The sequence below is a fragment of the Thamnophis sirtalis genome, unplaced genomic scaffold (assembly GCF_051295495.1).
Source record: "Thamnophis sirtalis isolate CommonGarterSnake01/CBP01778 unplaced genomic scaffold, rThaSir2_p1.2 scaffold_7, whole genome shotgun sequence".
Lineage (NCBI taxonomy): Eukaryota > Metazoa > Chordata > Lepidosauria > Squamata > Natricidae > Thamnophis > Thamnophis sirtalis.
This window is the reverse complement of record NW_028261387.1, coordinates 492,833-511,235: the sequence shown is the minus strand read 5'-3', so window position 1 is coordinate 511,235 and position 18,403 is coordinate 492,833. Positions and strand designations below refer to the sequence as shown.

At 39.3% G+C, this 18,403-nt stretch overlaps 1 protein-coding gene across 1 annotated transcript in view; it reads right to left on the bottom strand.

Moving 5' to 3' along the window:
* The window catches only part of CRB1 (crumbs cell polarity complex component 1), a 113,999-nt gene extending 98,289 nt beyond the window's left edge, over positions 1–15,710 (bottom strand). The window contains exon 1 of the mRNA XM_087720743.1: positions 15,662–15,710. Coding sequence (XP_087576869.1) covers positions 15,662–15,710 — 49 coding nt within the window. The remainder of the gene's footprint in view (positions 1–15,661) is intronic.
* Positions 15,711–18,403: the final 2,693 nt, after the last annotated feature.

Sequence of the window (18,403 nt, the reverse complement as noted above, 5' to 3'; positions counted from 1 at the left end):
TACAGAACCTGATATAGACTCACAAAGAAGACTGAAGGAGGGAACTCAAAATATAAAACATGATAGTGCTGGTCAGATCTACCTCTGAATCCATAAATAATATTTGTATTAAGAATACAGTGACCAGGATGGGGCTTTGATTCATGTGGCAAATGAAATATAGGTTTCAGATTTAAGATTGCTCAAATCGAAGGATGACCCCTTCTCCTTACCCTAGGGAAGTAGGCAAAAGAGCCTTAATATAGTTGATAGGGAGCAACCAAATGTCTCTAACTGGTTTTCAAGTATAGGTGGTCCTCGATTTACAACTCTTTATTTAACAATGAGACAAATTTATGACAGCCTCGGAAAAAGCAACGTACGATCTAACCTCAAAGTTATGACCATTGCAACGCCCCCCCAGGGTCACATGATTGCAATCTGAGTGCTTGACAGTTGGTTCGCCTTTATGACGTTGGCAAAATCTTGCAATTACAATCTTGTGATTTGTGATCTTCCTGGCTGTCTTCCAACAAGCAAAATCTATTGGGGAAGTCAGATTCGCTTAAAGACTTTATTAAGTCACATAAAAACACTCCACATGATTCATTTAGTAACCACGATAAAATGACATTAAAATCAGGTCTGGCCATGTCATGATTCACTTAATGACCTCATTGCTTAGTGATCAAAATTCTGGTCTCATCTGTAGGTCTAAGTCAAGGATTACTTGTAAACCTTTGACAGCAATAATCTTCCACTACAATTTTGGCTCCAAAATGTTAGGCTTCATGCATGGATATTCTGCAGTGATGAGTAATATCCATTTATATCTTTTAACATCTGTTGATTTTGGCATTTAGATTTTCTGCTCAATCGTGTAATATCCTTTCCTGTCTTCAGTTCCATATCTCAAGTTTCCTGCTGTCCTTTTGTAACCGGGGAGTTGCAATAAAATTGGGGAAACGGTTGAAGGTGGTGCATAGACTTGAGCATTGCTCTGTACGAGAAGCAAGGAAATTCCTGAGGTGCTACAAATCTGAGTGCCGGGCCTTTTAATTAGCAGGATGTAAGAAAGAGGAAGTGAAGAGGAGAAATAAGAAAGTAAAGAAATGAAACGAGACAAGGGGCAACTTTGCTCACAAAGTAGAGCCTCAGAGTTTGGGACAATATAAAACCATGGAGCTGTGAGTATAAAATCCTACAGGTACAGGGGCTTTTTTCTGTTTGGAAGAAAAGGTGAGGAAAAAGAAGGGATTAGTTCGCTGAGGAAATAAGTAGGAGTCGGGGAGTTAAAACGAGACAAGAAGAGCACATGAGAGTAAAAGAGATATTAACAAAGCTTTAAAGTGTAAGAAAAATTGTTGGTGAGTCAGGCTGCTTACGAAGACAAAAGGGGGATAAAAGGCAAAGCCTCCCAGTTGGGAGAGCGACAGAAAGATTACTTATCAGCCAGAGATGAAGGAAGAATGCACCAGTTTCTCCTCCTGCTGTGGATCCTGCTGGTGAGCCTGCCTGCAGTTTGGGTTCAAGGGAGGTGGATTGGCAAGTTCCTCCTGTGAAGGGAACCAGGCCAACATGTCAGCTGGAGAGAGAATTTGAGGGAAGAGGTGAGGGGCACTTAGTGTGTGTGGGCTGAGGAAGAAGAACACGGCTGCAAAGCCTTTAGATTTGAACCAGGGCCAGCCAGGAGGAGGTGCAGCAGAAGCATCGTCAGGAACGAAGAAAGCGCCCCGTGTGACTTTTGCAAGACAACAAAGATTGAATCGTGTGAATTTAAAGGGATGTTTAAATTGAGTGCCATGGGAGCCTTGTGGTGAAGATGCTCGCCTCCGACTCGAAGATTGAGAGTTCAATCCTAGGTAGAGGCAGATATTTCTCCCCTGGAGTGCAAAGAGAACATATCTGCTGAAAACATCACATGGAGTCAGGAAGGGCACCTGTTAACTCCATCAGTTCCATCCAGTCGCCTGGACACCACTCCGAATTAAGGGATAAAACAGAATCGTAAAAAGAGAGTTATATACGAAGTTTTTAAAAATAACCTGTCCAGCTATAGGGTGACAGAGAGGGTCTGAATTCTCAAAGTGGGATGAGAGACTTATTGCCACAGAGTTCAATGCTTATTGTTATATAAAGTTAGCCTTGTATCTGTACGAGTCTGGTCGGAAATTTCTAAGGTTATTGTTTTAATGCAGGAGTAGAATGGATCTCTGCTATGGTTTGAATGCCAGCTAGTAAAGCTTTGTTCATAACTCAAAGTGTATCTTGGGTGTTATTGGTCAATAGGGGAAGAGCCCCCTGCTGGTTGAAAGGTTTAATGACAGCAGAGGTGGCATTCAGCCGGTTCTCTCTGAGAGGCTCCGCCCAGGTGCCCCGATGTAACGCATTAGCACTGCGCATGTGCAGAAGCGCAGATACAGCAGGTGTGAGCGAAGCGTGCACACGCACACGTGTACATTTGTGAACTGGCAGGGAAGATAAGTGAATCCCACCACTGAATGGCAGACTTGAGTAGAATAAATTCTGTAAGGAGGAAGAAGAAATTTTTCATGACAAATCTCAAGGAGAACTCTTGAATCCAGGCCCGGCTCCTTCATTAGAGCAGCGGCTGCTGAGTGATGCTTCCTTATCTCCTCATTTGTCCCCCTTTTCTTGTCTCTTGGAAATGATAAATAATAAGAATATACAGAAAGACAGAAAATGAGAAGGATCGTTCCTGTTCTCAGCACTTCTAGAGGACACAAATGTGATCGTTTTCTTTTTTCATTTAACCAAAGTTCTTCAAATATTTCAATGGAGCTGCAAGAATAAAAAGGGCAGCTGTTGGGATTTTGGTAATATACACGTTCAGCAACTTCAATGAGTCAATTCGCAATCAGTGAATGAACCGAAGCAGGGTCTTCTGATGGAGGTATGACAAACTGAAGATGGATCTGCAAAAATGGAGCCAATGAATGCAACAAAGACACAGGATGAGGAGAGGACAGGAGATCACCCACTTGTGCTCTGGACAGCTGCTCCATGAACAGACTGTGGACAAAAGGTCTTCCATGGGTCTGAATACCAAGAAATGCGTTTGAAAATGTTGAAGTCAGTTGAAGTCCACGCTTCCTAAAGTTGCTTCTGACACTTTTCTGTGCAACGTGACATCAATGTACTTTCAAACAGGCAGAAAATGCATGAATGAGGGGTTATTGTTGGGCTACAAGTTACTGTTATTCATGCTGGCTGGGTCTGTTGGGCCTTATAGTCTCAGCATATCAAAAAGACCAGTTCTGCTTTAGAGGTAAGAAGAGATGGCAATTGTGACTCTTCTTAAAATCTTATTGTAATTCCAGGAACAAACCATTTTTAGTCAATTGCTCAAAAAACATGAGACAAATAGAAGGAAAAAAAGTGCTTTAACAAAAAAGTGAAAAAAAATTCAACAAAGAAAAATATAGTATGTTATGTGATTATAACATTGTGTTCTATTTTCCCTGTTTGATAATGTACATATCATCTTCAATATCATCTTTGTTTTTTTTCTTACTCTCTTTTGTTACAGATAATCAGCGACTTACAACCATCCATTTAGTGATTATTCAAAGTTACAACGGCATTAAAAAAAGTGACTTATGGCCATTTTTCACTTAACGACCATTGCAGCGTCCCCTGGCCACGTGATCAACATTCAGTGTCCTGGGGTCACATAATCACCTTTTGCGACATTCTAACAAGCAAAGTCAATGCATAAGTCAGATTCACTTAGCAACCATGTTACTGACTTAACAACTGCAGTGATTCACTTAACACCTGTGGCAAAAAAGGTTTTAAAATGGAGCAAAACTCAAAAAAAAATGTCTCACTTAGCAACATAAATTTTGGGCTCAGTTGTTAGGTCGAGAACTGCCTGTATTAAAAAAAAGAAGTAATAAAAAAATGAAAGTGACATGAAGAAAGTCTTTCAGCCAAGCTCAATTTCTGGTGACCTCATGGATGTCATGGAGTCTTCTGTTTATTTATTGATTCAAATTATATAGCTGCCTATCTCAGCTATGTAGCTTCTTGGGAGGAAGATGGCGCTGGTTTGTCACTGCCTTTCGTGGACGTTTCTATGACTTATGAGTTCAGTTTACAACCCTCCAATTCCCTGGAGATCTTCTTCCAAGCACTAACTAGGCCTGAACAGGACAAAATTAGCCAGGTGCTACCACCTGCTGAGGTAATTGCTCAAAAGCCTCATTTGTTTGGACTGACTCCATTTTGCAGAAATCAATTTCTACTTTGGTGGGATGCTGAAACACTTTTCCCCAGCTGGGCTCAAACGGAAGGACCAGGGTGAAAAGTCTGAATATACTGATGAACGTATTAATGCAAGTGAACGCAAAGAAGGGAAAATGCACCTTAGCGTATTATCCAGGCACATTTGTTTGATACCCAAGAAATTGCCTTTTCCTTCTCTTTTCTGAGAAGCTACCTGGGGACACAGGATATTTTTGTTTGCACTGCGTGTAATCATTCTCTAACAGCCAGCCAGTTTCCCTACGGGAAAAGCCCTGAATATCAGCATTGCTGGCACTTCTTTCTCTTTCCATCAGCTAACGAGAGCTGACAGCAGCACCAGCTCTTGAAGGAACTCATCAGCCAACAATGGTGCCTCTCTGCCTCTGATGGAGAGCAGTTGGTTCTTTCCATCTTCTTCACAAGTAAAGGATGTTCATCACCCAGAGAAACAACTCCCATCTCCCTTTCCCAACCGACCTTTTATCTTCCCACAATAATTAAACATTAATTAGAGTTTTGCAGAATGTCAGAAACTGTCTTCTCGAGAAAATATGGTGTTAGGAAATCATGTCACACCTTTTGTTCAAAAAGGAAAACTGGGCTGCTGGGGTTTTAAGGGATTGTCAGCTATCACAACCAATAAAATACCCTTGTGTTATATATTGAGCTCCCTTTCACGGGAAATAAGAGCCACTTAGAACATCTCCCAGTGGCCTTTTAGAAACACTTTCAAATGTACGTGGATATCCCCCAGTTGTAACCTTTGCTTGTATTTCACATTTCCTAGAACACAAAAGCATTTCCACATACAGTTTGCCCAAAGAGATGCCAGTCAAATAATCTGCTAGCGGTGCCAACTAATTCTAAAAACTGAACGTGCCCATGTATCTTTAGCATCTTTTTTTTTTCTTATTGGCCCTAATTGGTGAGAGTTTTCACAGCATGGAAATTGCCAGTTTTGTCTGCTAATGGAGGTACATCAACGTTACAATAAAGTCATCACTGCAATGGCCAATTCAAAGGATGTCAGCTGTATGCATAGTCTTAAACTGATGGTTCCCTCTTTTGCTCTGATCCAAAGTGAACCATATTAAAAGCATCACAACCTGGATGATTTTCTTTTAAGTTTTATATGTCACGGAAAGAGAAAGAGAGTAAGAAAAGAAAGAGAATAGCTTTCAAATATAGTTGAAATTTGGGGACTATATTGATTTAGATTGTAGGTTGAGTTTATCATTGTGGAATACTTTTACATATATTTCTGAGGCTTAAAAATCACCAGCAATTTTGTCTGTGCTATCGATACTGCATATCAAAAATGTAATGCAGATATTTCTTCCATTCTACACCATAAAGTGACATATATTCATATAAAGTTTCACCAAATTCCTCAGTTGGTTGCCTGTATTAACTCAGAGAAAGATAAAATAATGAAACAAAGAGGAGCAGACAAATTTGTAAGAGAAGAAAAGCATATTAAAAATGGATCTCATGTTGCATGTTGACACCAGAGACTGGGCTACTGTCCTAAAAATCCCTGGTGGTTTTCTAATGCTCTGGACTTATTCAAATTAGTCAAGATTATCCCCACAATGAAGTTCGTATTTATACAAATGAGTGAGAGGATTGCTATTACATGAATACTGGCCAAGCAGAATCGTCCTGAAGTTTCTCAAGATTTGTCTGCTGAAATTCAGTGGCCCTTCAGAGGAGATGAAAAAGGGGCCCATCCTAGTGCTATATTTTAATTCCTATATACTGGTTCACATCTATATGCTTCTAGTGAATTCTTTCCTGGATGCATTTCTTATTGTGTTTTTGTAGAAAAAGGCATGAAAAGATGGTACTGGTATTGTCCTCTTGTTTCAGGCCTTCTGTTTATCCTACAGTCCCTAATCTCCAACAATAATTTCTCGACCAATACATTCTGCCTCCATCCAGTATTCATCAAGTAGCCGGCCTTTTACTTGTATTTGCCAATATAAAGTTTTTGTATAGAGAGTTAGGGATTATAATGTTCACCATGGATGAAGCATTAGAAAATCATCGGATTTTTGGATAGTAGGCCATTCTCTAACGGCAACCTATAATACATGTCAGCAATTCTTTAAACATACTGATATTTCCCCCCCCAAACATTATGTGGCTATACTTCCTAGCTGACAATGAGATGTGTGTACTTTAAAGAACTGAAATTAGCTGGCATATTCATGCTCTGTGGAATATGAAATACTTTTCAGAATGTAAAGCCATACTGCCATGTAGCAGTCATACTATAGCCTCATTTTGATTAAATGTTAAAAATAAAAGAGGTGGGTTCAATTCTTGATAGATACCTATTATGGTTTAATACTTTCATCAATATTGAAAGGATAATAATTTCAGCCCACGCTTTCTGAAGGTGCCGTCATATTACTTACCTGCTTCCGTTGCCCCGATGATGGGAAAGGATTGGTAGGACTTGGATTGGGAACAGCTAAGTCAAAATCTCTACTCAACCACAAGCACAGAGAGACCACTGTTTTAATGGATTAAAAGATCAAATATGTACTTTGCATGTACTCAAATGAGACATTTAAATTTTTTTAGTATTTCACTGTTTTTAGTTTTTTAAAATGGGTTTAAGATTTTAATTGTAATATACCACATATATTTTTGAATTGGGAGCTACCCAAAGTCATTCATTGAGATAGGCAGCTATAGAAATCAATCAATTACTCAAATGAATAATGCAGTTACAGAAGCCCTTATGATTTTTCTCTATGAGTAATATCCCGGTGGCCCAACTGGGAACACGTCTGCTACACACGGTTGAGGAAAGTTTAAAATTTTCCCTCAGGCCAAATTGTTCCATAAAATGTCTCAAATTTTGGGAAGAAAGATGGGCTAATTTAATGACAGCTCAACTGAAGGCTTGATTGCTAAATCAAACCGACTTTTTCATTTCCTATTCATCCCATTGGAACCCCGGTAAGAGCTAAGAGAAACTTGGAAGCCCACAGGTTTTGAGTTTAAATACTGATACAAATGTCACATATTGTGAAACAAATTGATTTATATAAACATACCAGGCTACAGGAACAATTTGTGTTCAAAAGGAAAGAAAAAAGGCTTAAGGGTTCAACATCTCACCTCACCATGCAGACTTCCCTCTTTCCTAGTGAGGGGTTTATGTAATTTTATAGGCCGATTAATCATTTTAAAAAAGAATCTGCATCCAAAGATAAGAGCCAGTTTTGCGTAGGCCCAGAAACCAAGAAGCTGTGAGTTCTAGTCCTGCCTGAGGCATGGAAGCAAACTGGGTGACTTGATTCTCTCAGTCCAACTCGCTTCCCAGGGTGGTGGTTGTGGGGAAAACAGGGGGACGAAAGAGTATTTGTATGTTTGTCACCTTGAATTGTATATGAAAAAAAGCCACGATAACACAGGTAGTTCTTTATTTACGACCACAACTGAGCCCAAAATTTACATACTTTAAGTGAGGAATTTGTTAAGTGAGTTTTGCCCCATTTTCTGACCTTTCTTGGCTCAGTTGTGAAGGGAGTCACTGCAGTTGATAAGTTAATAATCTAGTTATTCAATGAATCTGGCTTCCCCGTTGACTTTGCTTGTCAGACAGTTGCAAAAGGTGATCACATGACCTTGGGACACAACAAATGGTCATAAATATGAACCCGTTGTCGAGCATCTGAATCTAGACCACCCGATCATGATGATGATGATGGTGCAAAGGTAAGTGTGAAAAATGATCACGAGTCACTTCTTTCAGTGCCTTTGTAACTTTGAACGGTCATTAAATGAACTGTTGTAAGTCAAGGCCTCCCTGTAATCTAAACACACACACACACACATATACTTCTAAAATGTAATTATAGGCTCATTCTTCCAACAGGGCCCTTGACTATCATTCCAAAGCCTTGTCATGGGGCTAGTTCTAAACTTTTCACTTCAGTCTTCACTAATACAAACTTGGGCTCCTCTCTGAACCGTCATCAGGCCACAACAATCTCAGCTGACGGCCAAAGGGGAGAAAAGAAGGCGACCCAGATTGAAAGCTTTTCCATCTATCTTTCAAATCCTTTGACACATGAGCAGCTCTGGGTTCTTTCTCTCCCCTAAACAGTTTCTATTCCATTTGCTGATTATGCATGAAATATAAGTACTATTAATTTCTTTTGTGAAATCCTGCTTGGACTTGCTTTTTTCCTTCCCCATATTTTTTTTCCCATTCAGTCTCATGTTTCTTTGACTGCAATTCCAAGGTCAAGGAAAGTTGTTGTATTGTATAAAATGCCGTGCTTTATTTGTGGAGAATATAACATAAAGTAAAAGAAAGAAACAGAAATAAAATGCCTTGGACATGGTTACTAAACTAAGTGTTTAAAAAAAGTATAGTGAAGGGAATGTTTATTCTTTTTAGTATTAGCCTCCTGAGAGACGTCTGGTTCAGACTGAAAACAATAAACATTCCCTTCCCTGTAGTTTTTAAAAGTGGCAAATTACAGAAATAGAGATTGGATAAGAGAAGTGTGAATCAGGATTAAGCATTTTAATTGTTTTTAAAAGATCTCTTTAAAAAGCCGAGAATTAAGAAGACAGAAAGTTATGAAAGACACATAAATGGAAACGTTCATCATTATTGTCTCCCCCCTTTATCTTCTTCTTAGCAATTCAACCCTTTGAACAACCTTTGAACAACCGTTGCTGATAGAAATAAAAAATGTTAAAAACTTTGGTGACACAGAACTCTGCTATTTTAGCCATCACTGCACAATGTCCTTGATTTGAGAAAGTTGTTCAAAAAGTTATTCAGAATCATATTCTTTGTTTAAAGTTTTTCTTCTATTAGCTTACTTTGTTATCCGTGACTTACTGGTTCTTAGCATCTGCTTTTTATACCCAACTATAAAACCACGTTGAGCCCAACAGTCTGAAGGCTTCAGCAACAGAAGGTGACCCAGATTACAAGGCATTGTACATTAATGCCAAATCTTGTTTAACAGCAGCTGCTGTGAGATTGTCTGATTAAGATTCACATTCGACAAGCACAAATCACAACAGCTTCTTCAAACACACACAGTTTTCAAACCTGTTCAGCAGATCTTTTCTTTCATAAACACACATCAATCTTGCCAGTTTAACCTCTTTTTATTTTCTACATCTTGTACATAGCTGTCATCCTTCTGACAAAATGATGAAAGAAGACAATTTTAAAAGCTTTATAAAAATATTCTCTGGTAAAGCAGGAGTTTATTCAAATGGCTTCTCTAAAAAGACCAAAATAAAAAGGATAACCAAGCGCAGGTGCTCATTTGGTCCTTAGAATGGGACATTGTGTTTGCAAAGCTGAAAGTTGCCATATGATGTTTGAAACTTTTTTTAAAGAAGTCATTTTTTGAGGGAGAGTTTCCCCCCACCCAATATTTTATTACTTTATTTGATTTACAACGAATCTAAGAACGAAACACATTGAAAACAGATGTTAGTAAATTGGAAAAAAAGGATATAAATAGAGGTACACACAGAAACATAGGTGCCTTTTAAAATCTTATTTTTAAGATGGTGAGTTTTTTTATAATGGTGCGTATGTCTAACAACACTTACAGTTGCTTGAGTATTCCAGAAGAAGAATTTGTTCAAACCTTGTCTCATCTAATCAATCATTTTGAACTTTAATAGCTTCAAAGCCATCATTCTATGGATTCATATAACCCAGGAGTTTCCCTTAAAATACGTAAATTGCCTTCAGATAGTTTTGCAGGAATAGTTTACACACAGGCCTTAAATAATGACAGGAGAAAGAGAGTTAATGCTTACTTTTTAAACTGAAGAGCAGCAAGAAATTGAGGTAGAAGAGAAGAAAATTAGTTCTTGACTGAGCCATATTATTTGTTCCAAGAAAACATCTTCTTCCAAAGTTTCCAGTTGCACAGGGGGTGGATAGCTATGGCTTTCTAGTCCTGCCCTGAGTCCAGAAAGGCAGCCAAGGGACGGGGTCTAACGTAGCCCATCTCTCTGCTTCTGTCCCTTCCAGCATGAGCAGCAAACCTGAAGAGTCCCATTTAAAAAGCATTTGTGCTTGCTAACATTTTATTCTAGCAGCACTGGGTGGAGACTCAAACCTGGTGCAGAATTTTCAGCTTAGCGGACTGGAGTCTCTCATGTCCCCTGTGGATTTAAGGATAATTGTGCTACTGGACAGAGAAAATGCCCTCCAACCATATCCACAAGTTCTCCTGTTCTCCTAATAAGAGGCTCTTACATATGTTAGATATAGCAATATCACATTGTAGGACTAATAGCTCTTTATAAATTAAATTTAAATTTAAAAACATGGCAAACAAGCTTTATGATTTCTCTGTAAATTGTAGTCATTATTACCTAATGCTATTGTAGATCTCATAATAGAGGAAAAACCCTTTAAGGAATATGCCAACTTCACAATATTGTGGATCATTCTTTCTGCTAAAAAAAAGACTAAAACTTTATGAAGAAAAAATACAGTAAGTTTTTATTAATATTACCTTTAGTTCTGAATAACATAAGATTTGAGATCCAGATTTTAAGCCTCTGCCACATGTCCTTGGAAATTAACTAAGTGGCACAAAAATCATTCTCATTTAGAGCTACACACCCTTTATTGTGCATCCAAAACTGTGTATCAGTAAAGATGATTCTTTAGAGTTTATAGTTTAAGATTTTCAAACCAAACTTCTCATCCAAAGCACTTAAGTGAATTTAGAAGTCAGGAGATTCAATAGTTTTCCACAAACAGGAAGCAGAGAGAAACAGTTATGGGGAGACCAATCCTGAAAAAACCAGGTTAGGGACATGTGGAAAAGCCAGCTTGGATCATTATGGAGAAAATCTATATGGTCATTAAGTGTTGATGTGGACTTGATGACAAATAACCGATCAATCATTCCCACAATGGAGGAATATAAAAAATTAAGTTTTTGCTTCTGTTACCTTCATAATGTTGCCATCAAGATGATCTAGTTTTGGCCTACATCAAATTATTCGCAGTAGTTAAAAAAGGGGGAGTGGGAGATTTCTGAAGAATTATAAAAGGATGGCCTCAGTATAGACATTAACATGTTGGTTTTATTATGATGGTTACTTCAGTTGGTTATTCACATCCTGGTCATATCATGATTGGACTATTGCAATGTGCTCTACGTGGGTCTGCCCTTAAAAACTGTGGGAAGAAATATCCCTCTGGCACAGTTCCAAGCCAAGAGAAAGAGAGTGGAAACATGGAGGCTGGTTGGAAAGAATGTTTAATTACGAACAGAACCACCAAGCCCAATGGTTCTGGTGCAGCTGACAAAATGGAAGTGATTGTGAGGGGTTTTTTATACCTTCTTTAAGCTTTGCACTCCAGTTGCCTGTTCCTGTGCAAGAACATGTATTCTATTTGGCTGCTGTCAGACTCCCCTGGGGCCAGGTAGGGGTTAGGTAGGGATTATGGCTGGCTTTGTAGGCAATGTACAAATCCTAGGTGTTGGACTGAGCTAAGTTTGGTTGAAGTTTGGACTGCTCAGAGGGTGATGCAATAATTCCTATTGTGGCTCAACGGCTTTGCCCTGTGTTGGATCTTGAGTGAGGGATAATCCTACCGTTCTGTCTTTGTTTCAAAATGTCCTGTCTTGAACCGATTACCAAATCTGCATTTCTGAAAGCTGCATTTCAGTATCTGCTGGGGATATTAAGGAAAGTGGGGGTTGCTTTCTGCCTCCAAAAATCATGTTTCTCCATTTCTCCCTTTAGGGAAATATAATATTCTGCCTTTTTAATATTTCCTAAAATATTTCATTCTTCTAGGAGAGGGGTGGCTTCCCACAAGACCATCTGGAAGCAACCTTTGGAAGGTTCAAAGGCAGTAGGTGGCTCCCATCTGATCTTGGGCCAGTGCTGCTATATACCAAGAGGGCAAAAGTAACTGGAGATAAATTGTCCCAGAGATAATCTGGCCCTATGCTACAAAGGGTCTATGACCAGCATCTTGAATTGCACCTGGAAGCAGATTGGCAGATTGGCCTTTCTGGTACAGGGCATTGATTATCTGTGGGCAATATTTGGGTAATGACATTTGAATGAAGAGAATATAGAATTGCAGAGCTATTTGACCTTGATAGGTTTTGGAATCAATAATATTGTTGGAGGTTCCACTTCAGCTTACTTGGGTCAATGTCTTTACATAACAAGATGTACTTTTTCACTGTCCTCTGGTCTCTTATCACTCTGATTGCACCTCTCGTGATGATTGCAATTTCCTGTCTATTACTTGCTTTGATAATCCATCTAATTATGCTTGATTTTCATTTGGCTGCCAAAACATCAGACATCCAATATATCCCCCCCCCCTATTTAATTCCTGGGCTGATTAGCTTAACTTCCATCAGCTACTTGGGGAAGAAGGGGTTTTTATTCCTCGGCTGATTTCTTGATATAGCTATTAAAATTTCCATTGAATATGAGGACTGCTATCAAAACTTCTAAATTATGGGAAGCATGTCAAAAGTATTCAGATTATACATATTCATTCAGTGATTATGAAAAATGACAAGAACCCCCTTGCCAAAGGATTGTATTTCAGGTACATAATCCTCCTCTCGCATTAATTTCATATCAGTTCTTTGAGTAGGTTAGGCTAAAAGATAATATTGACTTCTGAATGTCAAAATTGAGTTGATTTTTGAAAGCATATACACAAATCAACGTGCTCCTATTTTCTCTATCCTTGTGTCTGCTCAGATTACATTCAGAATTATGGAATCTGTAAATCCATTTTTATGGGATTTTGAGTTTTGAGAATTGCAATGATCACTCTGAGTGTTATCATATAGTAATATTCATTTTTCTTTATGTCAATTGCGATAAAGTATCAGATTTGCTATCCTTTTTTCTGACTGTGAATGGAATTGGAAGGGCCAAGATTCTCACAGTGATGGGCAAAATGCTAACATGTTAACCTTTCAGATATTCCCCTCTGGATCTGCAAAAGAGCTCTGTGAGAAAGATGGGTGATAGCTGGTGGGTGAAGGCCATAGCTGAGTGGGAATTTGTTGCAAAGTCTCCTGGTTCTGGCACACTTAAAACACTTGGCAACATACAATAGTTCTTATGCTATTTCTACTTCCCTATTCAAATATTTGCTAAACCACTTTCCTCTTTTATACAGTTATCATCTACCCCCATGGTGGGTGCTAACTGCACAGCACTGTAATTCCTATTAGCCAGTATAAAATAATGTTTGCAACTGTCTGCAAAATGTTTTGTCTTGGGTTTCAGCCATGTCATTTGGGGCTGGCAATAAGTGGTCCTTTCCCATTTTTGGCACTTATAAACAGGCCAGAATTTGTAATTACATCTAGTACTCAAATAGTGACAGCAGGTAGACTTATATATAGCCCCACCCCCACTGCCTTATAGCATTCTCTGAGTGGCTTACAAATGACAGCATCACACCACCACCCCCCCAACAATTTGGGCCCTCATTTTATCAACTTCAAGAGGATGGAAGGCTGAATCAACCTTGAGCTGGTTAGACTCGAACTCCAGGCTCTGTGGGCAGGGTTAGCCTGCAATGCTGCATTCTAATCACTAATTTAAGAAAAATAGGCTCCATCATAATTAGAAATGCCATGTTTCTAGCCTGCCTTGGTGGTTTTCAACAGTTTTATTGTAGCTTTTTGCTATATCAGTAGAAAACCTTACTGGTTCTATTGTCCCCAGGACAAAAACAAGATGGTTTTGATAAGAAATATACTGAGGTCTGAAGAAAAAGAACTTTTCCACCATGTGATCCTGTATGTTTATCCTTGTCTACTTGTTTTAATTTATGCAGAGAGTACCTTGGCTTCTTACAAGTAACAACAACAGAATAACAGAGTTGGAAGGGACCCTGTTCAAGCAGGAAACCCTGTTACTATTTCAGGCAAATGGTTATCCAACCTCTTCTGAAAACCTCCAGTTGGAGAACTTACAGGTTCTGGAGGCAAGTCAAGTATTTAATCAACAAAATAATTTATAGCATCCTTGTGGTCTTTCTCTGTGTTCAACTTCAATGCTGATAAAGGGAATCCGCACCAGTGGTGGGTTCCTACCAGTTTGGACCGGTTCGGCTGAACCGGTAGTAGCTTGGCAGCGTGGGTCGATGGAACTGGCAGTGACCCTGTCCTGTCACACCCCCAAACCTGTTCTCCCGGCTGCGCCATAGGTGCCGCCATCTTGTTTTTTGGTTTCTGCTCAGGCACAGAGCAACTTTTGTTGTACTGCGCATGCGTGCATGCAGAGTGCGTCCCTGAGTGAACCGGAGTAGCGGTTGCCAGAACCCACCACTGATCTGCACAGCGTGAGAATCGTCTACGGTGGAGGGAATTGAGTGGAGGAAAGTTGCTCTTAAATCACAACTCTGCTTCTTGCAACAGAGGAAATAAACCGAAGCAAAACCTTCTTCAAAATGGGCTCATTACATTATATTTATTAAATACCATGTCCTGAATAAATATAGAGCTGCTTCCACTGCCATTCAATTCATCAGATTTACCTAACTATTGGCAATTGGATTGTTCCCAGTCACCTTATCCTTACTCTCCGAATACAAGCCTACAATGTGTAGCTTTGTGGTCTAAAATATGACAGACTCCAGTCCTGTAGTTCCCTGTATTTTAATCTATGTGACACATACTATTGATACGTTTTTTGCACTGCAGGAAGAAAGATATCAATTTCCATCTAGATATTGCAGGAGTGCATTGGACGGGCCATGATTGAATTTAGTATACAATTTGTGTACTCTTTTCTTTGTTATGTTCCTGCGCATACAGGCATTCCTTGACTTACAACAGTTAATTTGTGACTCTTCAAAGTCACAATGGTACTGAAAAAAGTAAATAATGGCCGTTTTTCACCCAACCCTTACAGCAGCCTCATGATTACACAATCAAAATTCAGGCGCTTGGCAACCGACTCATATTTATGATGTTTGCAGTCATGTGATCACTTTTTGTGACCTTCTGACAAGCAAAGCCAATGGAGAAGCCAGATTCACTTAACAGCCAGTTTGTTAATTTAACAACTGCAACGATTCACTTAACAACTATGGCAAGAGAGGTATAAAATGGCACAATGTTCACTTAATAACTAACTTAGCAACAAAAATGTTGGGCTCAATTGAGGTCATAAGTTGAGGTCTACCTAAATATCTAACACTTTTCTTTTTCACTTCAGAGTGCAGGGTTGATACCAGTAGCTGCAGAAGGGGATTCTGTTATCAGTCAGAGATCAAAGTGGCTCTTGTTGTTCTAGATGTCCTAGTTAATATTCTTCAACTTCCTGCCAATGAATTACTTAACCACAATTGCTATCTGTATGATAATCCTCTCTCCTGTGACAATCTACCATTTACCTCCCACAACATCCCCCAGTGAGGTTGTTGGTGTTAGTTTCAAAGTCATGTCCGACCCATTGTGACCCCATGGACAACATTCCTCCAGGCCTCCTGCCCTCTACCATCCTCTGGAGTCCATTTAAGCTCAGAGTGACTGCGTCAGTGACTCCATCCAGCCACCTCATTCTCTGTCATCCCTTTCTTCTTTTCCTCTCCATCTTTCCCAGCATTAGACTCTTTTCCAGTGAGTCCTTCTTTCTCATTAGGTGGCCAAAGTACTTGAGCTTCATCTTCAGGATCTGGCCTTCTAAAGAGCAGCTAAAGGTTGATCTCCTCTAGGACTGACCGGTTCCAAGGGACTCGCAGGAGTCTTCTCCAGCACCAGAGTTCAAAGGCCTCAATTCTTTGGTTCTCAGCCCTTCTTATGGTCCAACTTGCCAATCTATACGTAAACGTTATACAACCCTGGTTCTACACCTGACAGTTTCATGGGAAAATACTGGAATTCCATCTTTCTATTCTGTGAAACAAACATAAGAAATACTTGCCGTTGGCCAGGGATGCATTTTTTATGTCTAGAGATAGCATGGGACTTAGTTACGGAAGACACTGCTTTAAATGATTTTTCATCATAAATCCATTAACTATCCTGATTGGCTGAAACTCTCCATGGTCTTCCAATTTTACTGGAAATAACTAGATCCTTCTTCATGGAAAGAGTCTGCTCCATCAATGTGCTGCATTCCCTCCTGGTATGAACACATATGTTGCTCAGTCTAGGTTGAAATGACATTCGAGATAAACGACCAGAAGCCTCAAACCAAGCTGTTCTCTGATGGATTCAGCTCAGTGAGCCTCTGTCATTTAAAGTATTATTTTTATGTAGGAATCGCCTTTTTCAGTTTTTTGGCTTGTGTTTGCTCTGTAGTATTATGTCTCACAGAACTGTCTTTCATTCTTGATCCTTTTATACAGGGATTGATCTTGAAATCTTCTTCCTGGACTTACGTGATTTCTCCCTGAGTTATTCCAAAATTGATCACTGATGAAAGCATTCCTTGTTGTATATTAATTTTATTTGGCTTGGGTCGGGCTCAATTTAAGCTGAATGACAAATTTATAATATTGCTATATGAATGGCTTTTATGCAACCAATTATTAGCATCGGACAAGCACTAATCACTGAATGTAAAAGTCAGAGTAGCATAATGTTTAAGTTAGATTGGGATCTGAGAAATTCTGCTTCAAATCCCCATTTGACCACTGAGATCCCTTTGGGACTTCAGGTCAATACAGAGCAAATTAATTCATCACGTCATGAATAAAAAAAAGGCTGGCTCCCATGTATTCTGCTTGATTATCTCCAAGCAAATATACAGCAAGTAGTAGTAGTAGTAGTAGTAGTAGTAGTAGTAGTAGTAGTAGTAGTAGTAATTGTTATTATGTGGTTAATCTTTGGTGAGATTCACAGCCTTTGGGGCTGGTTGGTAGCTCAACAGCTCGAATCCTAACCAAGGACCTAGGAACTGTTAAGGTAACGTCGGAGGATACCAACTGTTCCAAGTAGGGTGGTTTTTTTGTAGAATCAGAATGTTCAAGTCTGATAAATTTAGAATTTCCAAATAGCGAGGTAGCCCTTTAGGTATTGCTCCAAGGGCTCCAATTACAATCGGGACAACACACGATTTCTTTTTCCACAGTCACTCAACTTCAATTTGCAAGTCCCGGTACATTGTGATTTTTTTCTTGCTGTTTATCTTCAATTCGTGCATCTCCAGGTATTGCAATGTCAATGAACCATACTTTTTTCTTTTCAACTATTGTTATGTCAGGTGTGTTGTGGGTCAAGTGCTTCCTTGTTGTTCTGTCCAAATTGTCCAACCTCATCTGGGTCCGGTCAATTATTCCTGCAGAGTATCGGATCACAGGTAGAGCCCAGGTATTTATGGCTTTTATGATGTTTCCTCCACTCAGCAAGGAGGGAGGAGAGAGAGAGAAAGAGATTTGGAAGACTAGTTCATTTTAAACAGATTTAAACAGATTCTCTTTTTGTGTCATCTCCTATTGGAGATTGGCAACCATCAATGTTATTTTTTATCCACTGATGATTTGCTCAGAAAAATGTAGTGTGGCAGTTTTCCATTCCCTTCTGCATCACTGTTGCATTGCCAGATGGATGGATATATATATATAATCCTTGCCTCTGTACATGCCACTACAACAGTTTTATTCAGTTCTACCTATAGTTGCTACTGACAGCACAGTACTCCAAATAGGCAGAGGAATGCTTAGCTACTAGAAACATTATTATTACCAAATAACAAAATTGTCTTTGAAAATAACTACTATTTTTGCAAGGAGTTGTATTTCCCACATATCTGTGGCTAGACTTTACCATTACCATATATGGCTGTTTATTTGACAAACTTCAGGTCCATTCTATCTCATGGTCACTCCACACCCTAAAGCCTGACCCCAGGACAGACACTCCACACAGAGAAATGGTTCTCTGACATATAGTCAATATAAGCTTAAAATAAATTGAGTTCATTGTGTGCCTCCCACTCAGATGGAAATTCAGCTTCATTCTGGCTTTGCAGTCTGAATTACAAAATTACCCATCAGCAAAAGAAAAGCAAAACAAACCCCATCAGCTTGGTTGTCTGCCTTTCCATGTTTCTAAAATCTGCTTTCCTTCTTTTCTTTGTTAAAGTGGAAGCTGCTTGGGGAAAAGGAATCTTCCTTCCTGTCACCAGAGAT